The sequence below is a fragment of the Gossypium hirsutum genome, chromosome D05, assembly GCF_007990345.1.
Source record: "Gossypium hirsutum isolate 1008001.06 chromosome D05, Gossypium_hirsutum_v2.1, whole genome shotgun sequence".
NCBI lineage: Eukaryota > Viridiplantae > Streptophyta > Magnoliopsida > Malvales > Malvaceae > Gossypium > Gossypium hirsutum.
This window is the reverse complement of record NC_053441.1, coordinates 15,989,533-16,002,174: the sequence shown is the minus strand read 5'-3', so window position 1 is coordinate 16,002,174 and position 12,642 is coordinate 15,989,533. Positions and strand designations below refer to the sequence as shown.

General features: G+C 32.4%; 1 protein-coding gene across 1 annotated transcript; it reads left to right on the top strand.

Annotated features, from left to right (window-relative positions):
• The first annotated feature begins 465 nt into the window (after nucleotides 1–465).
• On the top strand, nucleotides 466–3,231 carry LOC107905714 (protein MULTIPLE CHLOROPLAST DIVISION SITE 1). The gene is made up of 6 exons (XM_016832429.2): nucleotides 466–597; nucleotides 669–733; nucleotides 832–1,110; nucleotides 1,482–1,648; nucleotides 1,845–2,232; nucleotides 2,749–3,231. Exons 2-6 carry the CDS (start codon nucleotides 698–700, stop codon nucleotides 2,950–2,952), a joined length of 1,074 nt encoding a protein of 357 aa, XP_016687918.1. The 5' UTR covers nucleotides 466–597; nucleotides 669–697; the 3' UTR covers nucleotides 2,953–3,231.
• Nucleotides 3,232–12,642: the final 9,411 nt, after the last annotated feature.

The window sequence follows — 12,642 nt, the reverse complement described above, 5'->3', positions numbered from 1 at the left end:
AAGTTATCAGAAGATCAATATCATATCAAGTACTTTAATCAACTAAATGTCAATACTAACATTAAACATATGTTTGTTTGAATATGATGCGAGTCAAATTTTGAGGGTTCAATAAAAATATTTTGAAAATTAAAAATTTATTTAAAAGAGTAATTATTTTACAGTAGGAGACAAGTAAAGACGTAAAGATGGCATGCGTCTCATTTATATATATTTTCAATTATCCCTTTAGTCATGTGTTATTTTTTCACAAGTTTAAAAACTTACATTTAGTTTAAATTTTGGGAAAATATTTGGGTACATTGCTAACAGAGCTTTTAGTGTGAACAGAGTCAGGCTGGCCCAGGTTAAAAAGTATCAACACCTCTAATGTAAACCCAACAAAAATACGTACGGGCTTTGTGTGCGACATGGATCGAACACGTAACCTTTACCTACGGCAAAGCCAAACCCAAAGCTTGGACCTTGGAGATGAGGATTTAGGAGGATCCGATCCACATAGTGATTGAATGAAATGTGAGGTGACTGACTTCTACTACTGTTACTGCTCTGTTGCCCCTTGCTTGGCGGTGCTGACATCGTGTTTCATTTCTACTGGTAAATTTTCACTACTCTATATCCTAAATTATCATCATATGGAGGGGACTGAAATGAATCTTGTTTTTCAGTGTGAGAGTATTTCTATCTCTTAAATCTAATGGCATCAATTTGGCTTTTTCAATTCCCTGGCCAGGTAACTCCCAAAATTTTCCTAGGATTTTATTTTACTGCCGTCATATATACTATTATTGAATTGGGTTTCTTTCTTTTGGTAAATTCTCTGATAAATAGCCTTCAATTTGGGGGTGGAAGCATCAAGTTTCTTTAAATGGAACATCGTTGCTACTACATCATAGGCATAGCCTAAGCCAACGGCTCAACTGGATTCACCTACTACCTAATAGGACGTTTTCGCCGAGAGCCATTGATAATTCAGTGAGCTCCGAGGAGGACCATCGTGCCCAGAACGAGGTTGTTGATACAGCGAAACATACTCTGGCGGTGGATTCCAAACACCCACTTGCCTTATTTCAGGAATCCATTACATCCTTCCCTCCTGTTGTTTTCCTGGTAATGCTCACTTACGGTTATCTGTATTCAGTAGGATGAGAACGGATCATATTTCTTGTGTTATTATTAAGCAAGTTCTGGCTTATTACTTGTGCTGCTAAATGTAATTGCTAACTTAGATATTGTGCTTATACAAGTCTTTTACTCCACACCGTCTACTGTTTGTAAATATTTTGTCAACATCAGCTCCTCTATTGGTGCTAACTGCAAAGTATCACTCCAGCATGTTTCTGCTTTTACTTGTATTGCTAGTATTTGTTATATTGCTTTTCATTTTCATGTCTGTAAAGCCAGTAGAGATGGTGTTTGTATGAATTACTAGAAAAAGGAAGTCTGACATGAAGAACCTGTCCATTTCGTTTTTGTCTCAGATGAAAAACCGCCCTAAAAACAACCTTACACTGGGATTGTTCGTTGCAATTGCAATTATGGTTATTGCTCTGAGAGCATACGCAGAGAGGAAGTCAAGGAAGAGCCAGCCTGGTTCTGTAGCTGATCTTGTAAGGCGTGGCCAGCTAAGATCAGATAGAAGAGGCATGTATGATTTCGTTCTATGTTATATTTTATCTTTGGTTGCTTACTTGACATTACAGACTAAATATTTTTAGTTAAGGGCTAGCATTTCATTGCATGTCCCGTATCAATTTTAATTTCTACCTTCTCATTTTACAGCTTTGGCTACAGTGAGCTTTCCTTGTGTTAATGGTATAGTTAGTTATCTGTTCTTTTTGCAGATCGCGACCTCTCAAGTATGATGATCCATTTAACAATCCATTGGTGAAGGTTGGGAAGAGCAATTCAACCGTAGAGATGTGTGGAAAGCTTTATCGCTTAGCTCCAGTTACACTTACAAAAGAACAGCAAGCTATCCATCAGAAAAGGAGGTCGAGAGCATACCAGTGGAAGAGACCAACAATTTTCCTTAAAGAGGGGGATTCAATTCCTCCTGATGTTGACCCTGACACAATCAGATGGATTCCTGCAAATCATCCTTTTGCGACCACTGCTAATGACATTGATGAAGACTTGGCTCAAAATAATGTGTACCAGAAACATGGTGTTCCATTCCGTATTCAAGCTGAGCATGATGCGCTCCAGAGAAAACTTGAAGCAATGCAAAAGGTAAGTAGTTTTGAAGTCATGCAGTGGCAATGAATTATTACTATCAAGTTACTGACAGGATAGATAGCTTAGATATAATGTAGCCATTAAAATTAGTTAAGTAATTAACTTTGTTTGCATGGTCAACAATAGTTTTGGATGACAAGTGACTAATGGACCAGATTAGTGCCTTTGTATCAACCGTGAAATTTCATTTGTTTGCACTTACATTTGGCAACTGCAATGCTCGCATGGAAGTACGAATCTTGTTCTAACATATCTGCATATCTTAAATGAATTTGTTCTTTTTCTTTCTTTCTTTTGTTTTGGGGGGGGGGGGGAAGGCAGTGGCATAATGTGTTGGGGATTCGCATCTGCGGGCTTATGATTTTGAAGTTCTTATCTACCCAAATGGTTAACGGAACCTTATATATTCTAAGTCATATTTACATGGTTAAAGTTACCAAGCGATTTTGTGTGGTTACCAGACATGCAGTTTGCTGCCTCATTTTGAAAATTTTAATTGTTTGTATGCAGGAGGAGAAGTTGAACAATTTGTTTATCGACAGTAGAAATGCTAAAGATTTCCAGAGACCATTCAAATTAAATGACAGGTCAGATGAACCTGTTGAGCAGGGCCCCAATAACAATCCCAGAGTTGAAACTAAGCCCACAAAACCAGAGCGTGCCTCCGATTCAATTGAAAGCAACTTGTCTTCAGGGGAAATGCAGCAACCCTGAAATATTTGCTGGACTTAGTGTCAATTTATTGAATGCTAGTATTATTTGCCAATGAACTCCTGATTTTGTAGTATATTAAAGATAATGTCCTTGTGAATTAGCACTAGGTTGCCCAAACTGAGCTGCAGTTGTAAAAGGGAGAGCAAAGTTGTACATATAATGGAGTATTAGATTTGATCCTTATTATAAAAAGCAGTTTGTTCCATGTTGAGGGATTTTTTTTCTTCCCTCGCAATTATATGGTCCTGTTGGAGAATTGAATGCCGCACCTTCATCCTATTTCATATGTTCCATTTTGCTCCACTGTTGAGTTTTATATATAACTACATATTTGTTGTTTCAAGAGGAGGCGTTGCTGCCGTTCGTAGTGCGTACCCCAGCACTCCTCCCAAGCAAAGCAATAAGCACGCGTGTAAACGTGAAGCAGATGCTGATGCGGTTGTATTAAGTCTTCCATTAACAATCAGCATAGAATTGATCAGTTCTCAGGATTACTTTGCTCGGTAAAATGAACAGAGAACACCAGAACTGGAATGGAGAGATTAAATTAACTTTAGCCGGGCTGCATAAGATAATCTTTTGGATGGACAGCATTCAACTCTATTAGATTTTCTGTACTATATACGCTTAGCAGTAAGTTTACCCTGCCGAAAGTAACAAGTCCCCCACCATGGTACTTAGCATGTAGCCAGAGTGTCAATTTTGAAACCAGTACTTTGCTTAATAACTTGAAGAAGCAGGGGATCAAGGTTGGCAGAAAATATCTCATTACATTATTATTGTTGAGCTGAAGGCGAGACGTGTAATAAAATTGTTTCAGAATAGCACACATCCATAACACCATTGTTAAAAAAGAGGGTCATATGCAAAAGATAAGTCCTTTTGCAGCTAGCTAACTGTCTAGGATGATAATATTCAAAATTCTTCTCTGTTTCATCATTCTGGATTTATGATAAAACATCCCACAATACAGGTAAGGAGAAGGTATATTCCAGGCTTTAAAAAAATTAAACCAAAACTAAGGCCCTTTGTATGCTCTCTTTTTCGTTTCTCTCGAGTTTTCTCTAAAGAGATAAGGGTTTCTTTGAGCCTTATGTGGATTCCTTAGGTCTCCTTTTTCTTTTTCCCTTTTTAATTTATTTCGTGACTTTTGTTCTCAAGGACTTCGATCTTTCTTAAGTTTTTTAAATTGTTTTTGCGAATCTTCTTCGTCTTCTATGAGAAGGTTTCAAGATTTGATAACTGAATAAATTTTGGAATTTGGATCCATAAAACCTGGTGGAGAGTTTTAAGCATTAGTGGTGAGAGTGATGGCATGGACTCAGGACTCAGGACTCAGACCACCTTTTATGAAGATCTAAAGATAGCTCGATTGAAGGTTCTCTTTTTGTTCGTTCAATCGATGTTCACTATTCAATATGACATTATCTTATATTGAATGATTATATCCTGCACTGTTAATGCATCAGGAGCTTGATGTAAAAGACTTCAATGGGTACCAACATGATGCGGTCATTGAAAGCAACAAAAATAACCTATCTAAAAGAATAGTAAAAAGGGAAGTAGAGTCCAATCCTCAATGACTGGATTTGCACAATGTCTTGTTCCGTGAAATCTCAAGAAGAATAAAAGCCTAAACTTTTAGAAAGAGAGTATTTACAGAAAAAGATGGATGCCTTTTGAGTCACTTCACTCTCTATTTATAGTGCTAGGGGAGATAGTCTAATCATACTTAAACTACCAAAAGATAAATACATTTAATTGAAGATAAATAAAGATAAATAAAATAAAATCCTAAAATAAAATAATTCTTAATAAATATTTTAATATTAATTATCCTAATATAATTAAAATAGATTTTAATAGAATAAAATCTCTTCTTTTTGCATTTCAACCCATGTTTCCTCCATACTTGCACTTTTGGCACCAACTTTTCCTTGTGTCGCACATTGGCCCATTTTATCTTTAAATTCACGCTTCTGACCTTTAATTTTGCTTTTGCCTCAAATTTAGTCCCTATGAGATAAAATATCATAAATAGCTCAAATTAGCAGGATCATACTCAGAATAAATGTAACAGCCCAATTTTTGGGTTTAGTCGGAATAGTGGTTTCGGGACCACAAATCCGACGAGGAAACTTTTATTTTAAAATTATGACATGGGTTGCATTATGATAGGAAGGTTGCATGAAAATACTGATATGAAAATTTTATCGATTTAGTGATTTATTAAGGAAAGGACCTATTTGTATAAAATGTAGAAAGTGAATTCTAGAAGGTAGAAATTCAAAACTAGAGGTCCTTATATGGTAAATAGACTATCAATCAAAAGACGGTAGATTTTTACTGATGAATCATCCATGGAATTTGAGAAAAAGAAAAGGACTAAATTGGAATTTGGGGAAATTAAAAGATGATAATTAATTACATGGACATATTGATATTATCTTTTTCTATCATCTTCTTCCCCAAAATTTACATGGAAACCCTAGGAGAGAGAGAAAAGACTTTCTTGGCATAAATTGGTAAGTAATCATGTCCCGTTTTTAATAAATTTTATATTTTTGAGATCGAGATAACATGTTCTCTTTATTTTGAGGATTTATTTGAAAAGTTATCAAGGTATGGAAATTGTGTCATGGATGAATATGCTGAAAATTGAAAATTTATGGTAGAAAATGATAGGTTGTTAGTAAATAAACAACCTTTACAAAGTGATTTTGGGTGAAATTGAGATTTAGGGACTAAATGGTAAACTTGTGAAATTCAAAGGAAAAATTCTGATTTTTGTGAAATATGTGAACTGTTATAAATACATATGAATTTTGTTTAGGCTTGAAAAGGGGGTTGAATTCCATGAATTTCATTTTTCGTGCCTAGGGACGAAATAGGAATTACTGAAAAGTTTAGGGTCGGAAATGTAATTTTTTTAAATAGTGATTTTTTAACTAAATTGAATAATGTGAGTGTTGAATAAGTTAAATGTATTGTTATAAATCAAGAAAGACGAGAAATTGACCTTGATCGATAAAAAGAAAAGTGAGAAAAATTGAAATTATGAAAAAGTACATTTAGCAACAAAACAATTTAGACAGAAACAGCCGTGTGACTTTGAAAATTCACTAAAAATAGTGAAAATTTAATTAGAGTCTGAATAATATATAAAATTAAAGCTGAATGAGTCTATTTTCACATAAAAGAAACAGAGAAAGCAAAAAATTTATATATTTTAAGATATTTGAATTTTAGTTAGACAGAGTCAGAATGAGTTCGGAATCCCCTGTTCTGACTTTGGAAAATTTTAAAAAATTGTAAAAAAATAATTATGGGATAAAGTTTTATGTTTAGAATCCTAAATGAATCTATTTTCACTAGAAATAAACAGAAAAAATATCTGAAATTTGTACAATGAGATAATTAATTTTTAGTAAAGAGAGGTCAGAACTATCGAGTAGTGAAATAGGGGAAAACTTAAAGAATAAACTGTACTATTTGGCTAAACCAAAAATTCTTAAAATGTTATGGTAAGAAGATATGTGAATCTAGTTTCAAGAAAAATTAACGGATCTTAATTTGGAGCTCTGTAGCTCGAGATATAAATAAATTAGTGACTTTGACACAGATAGACAGCTTGAATTTAAATACAGGAAAATAGTGATAGTATGGAAAATGTGGTTTAAATGTGTTATACACATTAAGGATGTGGAATGGAGAGGAAGAGGAGGAAAATTGGGAAAATATATAAATAATTTGTGTATAATTGGTCATATGTTTGATTATAATTGATAAATGATGAAATAGAAATGATGCTTATAATTGTGCATTATTGGTCATGGTTTAAGCTCATGTGTGAAAATAAAGTTTCATAGTATGTATGTATGGTATATTAGGTATATGATTTGACATGAAGTAATGTCATGAATGGTTTATGAATTAACACATGTTGATAAGCGTGATATATGAATAAATGTTGTGCTCATCCATGCTTATAATGCTTATGCTATATGTGTATTTGGCCAACATATTTGGTGTACATACTTAAGCTTTGGCCAAGTAGTGGTTGGATTATGCCACGTTAATTTTATAAGTTATGCATTGAAATGGTAAGTGCCTAATTAGAAATATGCTTGTGATCATAAAAAAAAAGGGTGGTAAGGTTTAAATTATGTAATCTCTAGTGAAATGGTTTATCATGTGGTTAGTTCCAAAAAGAGTTATGTTTAAATACACTAGCTTGCGACTATGGTCGAATGATATGTTTATATCTTGTGTGATATACATAAGAAACTAGTGTAGAAATGCAATAAAATATTAAGTTTATATGGTTGAAATTTAATGATTACATGTTAATTTCATGAATTATATATTGTATGATGAGATATATTTGTTGATGAATTGATAATAAAATAACAATGCGCAAAACCGAATAAATGATCAAATTGTGCGGAACGTCGGATTTGAGTACTTTTGATCAGCGACAAGTGATAAGTGGTAGCTTTAGCTACACTTATCTGATCAGTGATAAGCGACAAGTAATAAGTGGTAGCTTTAGCAAGTGATAAGTGGTAGCTTTAGTTGCACTTATCTGATTAGTGATAAGTGACAAGTGACAAATGGTAGCTTTAGTTGCACTTATCTAATCAGTGATAAGTGACAAGTGATAAGTGGTAGCTTAGCTACACTTATCTGAGCAGTGACAAGTGACAAGTGATAAATGTGATCCGTGTAAGACCATGGCAGGGCTTTGGCTTCGGAAAGTGCTAAGTGATCAAACGCAAAACCATAGTTAGACTATGGCAAAGTGGAAGTGAAGTACTCAATTTTCCGTAACCGTTCCCTACTTTGATTAAGGATGGCAAGTGACAAATGGGACCAAAAGAATTATAGTAAATGGATAAGTGGTAGTGAATTTATACTAGGATGATGAGTTGAATTGATGTTGTTATTTAAGCTAAATTGATATTTTCATTGTAAAATTGACAATTTTATAAATGTGTAAATGAATGGTGTACAAACCCAATAATGCCCGGACCCAACTAAACCTAGAATGGCCCAACACCTGACCCAAACTAAACAGCCCACTAACTAAATTCCAGCAGCAACCCTAGCAGCATACAACCTTCAACCCTAGCCGCCGCACATCAGCCTTGCACCACTACCCTTTGCGCACGTACGTGTCCCACGTACATCCCCAGTTGGCCGAATCTGCACAACAAACGGCAAAATAGACGCAAAGAACAAGTAAATGAAAGAGAAAAACGCAAAAAAGGAGAGAATAACGGAAATACAAAGGTGTTGTGTTATTTCTTTGATTTTTTCTTCATTTTTCGACTATATAAAGCCGAGGAAAATCTGTAAATGGGGGGGAGGTAAAATTACAGAGAAAAATCAATAGAGAACAGAAAAGATCAGTATTTTTAGGTGATTTTTTTTTTCTTGGAAGTGTCCATCGTCTTTTTATTTGTATATATATATTTTTGTATTTTCTTTTATTTGGATTTTATTTCACTTAAAATAACAAAGAAAAGAGGGAAAGAAGCTTACCTGGTGCCGTCGCGGTGTCCCCTCTCCGTCGCAATCGGAGGCCGGGGCGTCATCGGAGGCCAAAGGTCGGCCTAGCGGCGGCGACAATAGAAAAATTGAAAAACCCTAGCAGAGAAGGCTAGGGTTGTTTGGTGTTTTAATATAAACTGTTTTTTTTTTTTGGGTTTTATAACAGACCAAACGACGCCGTTTTGAAAGGGGCCAGACCCGCGCGTCGACCCGACCCGCAATAGGGTCAGCGCGTTCTGGCTCTAAATGGGGAATTTACGCATTTGGTCCCCCGTTTTTTATTTGATTTTAATACAGTTATTTCATGTGTTTTCAATTCGGCAACGAAATTTCTTTCTTGTTTCAATTTGGTCCAGGGGCCATGTGCCTGCACCCACTAGAACGGCGCCGTTTGGCCAGCGCGAGGATATTTATTTTTTTGGTCCTTCCCCTTTCATGCGCAACTTAATTTGGCCCTTTTGTTTTTTAATTTTTGACCCTAAAAGTCTGTTTAATTTTGATTTAGTCCCCATTTGTTGTTATTATTATTATTACTACTATATATACATACGCATGCATATATACTATATAATATGTACTTTATATATTAAATGTTTTTAATGCATATACATTTTTTTTGATATATTTCGTTATAGTTTTATTCTCATAGTTTATTATACATATATATATACATTTGTATTTTATAATGTTCATATATTTTCCATGTTTTATAATTCGTACGTATATATATATTTTTTAAAAAACATTTTTTTACTGTTCTATATATATTCTATTATTTTATACATATTGTACATATGTAAATATTTTAATATACATATACATATTTTCATGATTTACCAATACATACACTTATACATTTTTTTTATTTTGTAAATATATACACATATACATTTTTTTATCTTTATTTTATTTTCTTGATTTTCATATACATATATACATGCATTTTTTTATTAGTTTTTTTTTGGTTTGATGTATTGCATTCCTTCTTTTTGTTTGCAAATTTACTTGTATATTGTACTTGTATATATATTTGTAAATATTTATTCACATATGTTTGAAATTAAAGTTGTGTTTCATATTATACATTAACTTTTAACATACCTTTCGGGAAATATATTTTGGTTTTATCGAAGCATTAAAATCATCATATTTTTACAAATTTCCAAAATATTTGGCATTCATGATTCTCGGGAAAGATTGTGTCCTAACTTACTGGATTGCGATTATTTTTCGATGAATTTAGAAAGCCAAGTATTTGTTTTGCAATAAATTCGTAAATTTTAAATAAAAGTTTATTCTCGGGAATTCAAAATGTTGGGTCCTAACTTACTGGTCATGACATTTTCTTCTCGAAATAAGAATTTTCAAAAGTAAAAGGCAATATTCGGGTATTTTGAAGATTTAAAAACATTGTGCCCTAACTCACTGGGTGTGGTGTTTTATTTCTTTGAAATAAGAATGTCTTATTATTTTAATTCGTTCATGAAATAAAAAGTTTCCTTTTAAAATCTTTTCAAATTTTCGACACCAAGACATTAAAAAAAATCAATTTGGTACCAATTTTGGGCGTTACAAGGGTGCTAATCCTTCCTCGTGCTTAACTGACTCCCAAACCTGTTTTCTCAAATTTCGCAGACCAAAATTATTTTTTAAGGTGGGCCGATAACACCTTAATAAATGATCGGTGGCGACTCCAGTTTTGTTTTTAAAGTCGACAACTAAAATTTTTGTTTTTCAAAAAACGGTTTCGACAAATGGTACAATCGATAAAGGTTGAGTTAAATGGTAAATACATATTAAAATTGAACTTAATGATTTGAATTGTGAACATGAGAAATTTGTGAATTGAATGAAATGGAAATGAAGCATTGAATTATTAAGACTTGTAAACTGCATGAATATGTATCAGGTCTTGTATGTCCTATTTATTATGAATATAATATTTTGAGGATATATTATGAAGAATTTTAAAAGCATGTTAATAATTTGAAAGTTTTAATTTAAATGAAGTTTTATAACTCAGTTAAATACGTTTACAAGTGTATGTGTTCTAGTAATGCGTCGTACTCTATTCCGGTGTTTAATACGGATAAGGGGTGTTACAATAAATACATAATTAATACATAAAAATACGTTATTCTACAGTGTTATCACAGCTTTTAAGTTTGGCTGGTTACTCTCCGATCATGGAAAACATGTTCTAACTATTGTGCCTGAATGAGGTTTCTACCTGTTCATATGTTACCTCTATTGGGGATTTTCATGTTCATTTGATTTGCATGTTTGTTTAATCTACATGCTCTAATTGATCGCTTTTGGACCAATCAAATCCCCCCTTTTCTTTTTGTTGTACGTGTACCCACGTATCGTTGTGGGTTGTTTTCCTGGACCTGTATATGACTCATGTTCTATTTTGAGTTTGAGTGCCGAATTGTTGAATCTTGACAAAGTCAAATTTTGCTATTAGTTGTTGAAGTTTATGTAAATTGTGAGTTTAATATATATATATATATTAATTTGACTAATTTTTGACATTCTATTTTTTTTGGAATAGTTGACTTTTATTTTTGAAATTTTAATCTTAACTCAAATGATAATAATTAAATTTATTTGATGAAAATTTACTATTAGCCTTATACCATTCGTAAATTTGTAGATTTAGTCTATATTATCCAATTTAATCATTCATTCTTAATTTTTATAATTTTAAAATTTTGAAATTTCAATTTTAACACAAACGATGTCTTAAAATTCTTTAACTGTTTTCTTAGAAATATATGAAAATAGCAAGATGATATAATATTTTTGTAGTATCAGATTTTAGAAAAGAGCATAACTTAATTTAATGAATTTAACAACTAACATTTATTCAATACAATATTGTAAAATTCATTAAGTACAAAAACTAAAAATGTCGAAATTAAGGCATATGAACTCAGTATGCAACTTACATAAAGACTAATAATAAAATTTAACTTTACAATAAATAATCATCTTCATTTGGAGTTAGTGAAATTAATTTTAATCAACTTAAGTGAGGCTGCTTGTTGATTCATTTTGTTGCGAGCCATATGAAGCGACAATGCATAAGGATTAGGGTTGACAAAACCCGAAATATCCAATGGATTCTAAACTAATTCACTTCAAATGGAGCGGATTTTTTTTTTGAAAAGTGAATGCGACTTCTGAGGCGAGGCGAGGTGGGTTTTTTTCTTTTGGACAATGAGTATGAAGCGGTTAATGGTAATTGCCACACCTCATCCTACCCCGTCTCGCTTCATAAAATTATCATTTTATCTTTTTATATATATATTAAAATGGTAAAAATATAATAAAGTATTATAGGAAAAAAATTATATATTTTATATTAAATATTTACTTCACTTTAAAAATATTGAAAATATAAAGAAAATTAGCAAAAATTAAATTAAGGTAGAGCAGGATGGGGTGAGGATGGATACATCTAACATTCATAAATGTGTTAGTGGTTTTTAAGATTATATATCTATAATATTGTGGGATGAGTGGTGGAGTAAAGTGCATCAATTGTGAAATGGCGATGAATTTAGTAACATTTGCCCTCACCCCACTCCATTGCATCCTAACATGAAAGGGAGTAGAATATGTTTCTCCTTGGACAAAGATGAGTTTGTAGATGTTTAGTTCATTGTTATCACCTTTAAGGCTTCCTTTGGATAGGTGATGTGTTTTGCTTTTGGTGAAATTAAAAATAGTGGTAGTGGTAAGACTGAATATTATAGTAGTGAGATTAAATTCAATGGTGGTATATGTATTTAGATTTAATCGTAACTGTGGTAGTGAGATGAAAGTATAAAATGATTATTAAAGATATTAGTTTAGAATGTATTGATAATTTAATGTATAATTAAAATTTAATAATAAAATATAATTAGAATTATATTTTTATTAAATAACAGTTAAAATTATTAGAAATAATTGTATTACATCAAACAATGTTTTTTAATTTTTTATATATTGAAAAAAGATATTTTAATTTTTTTATGCCAATATTTTGAAAATTTTAAGTGAAAAGAAAGGGGAAATATATTTACACCACGTTTGGTTCGCTGTATTGGATTAGAGGTGTAATGGATTAGAGGTGTATTGGATTAGAGG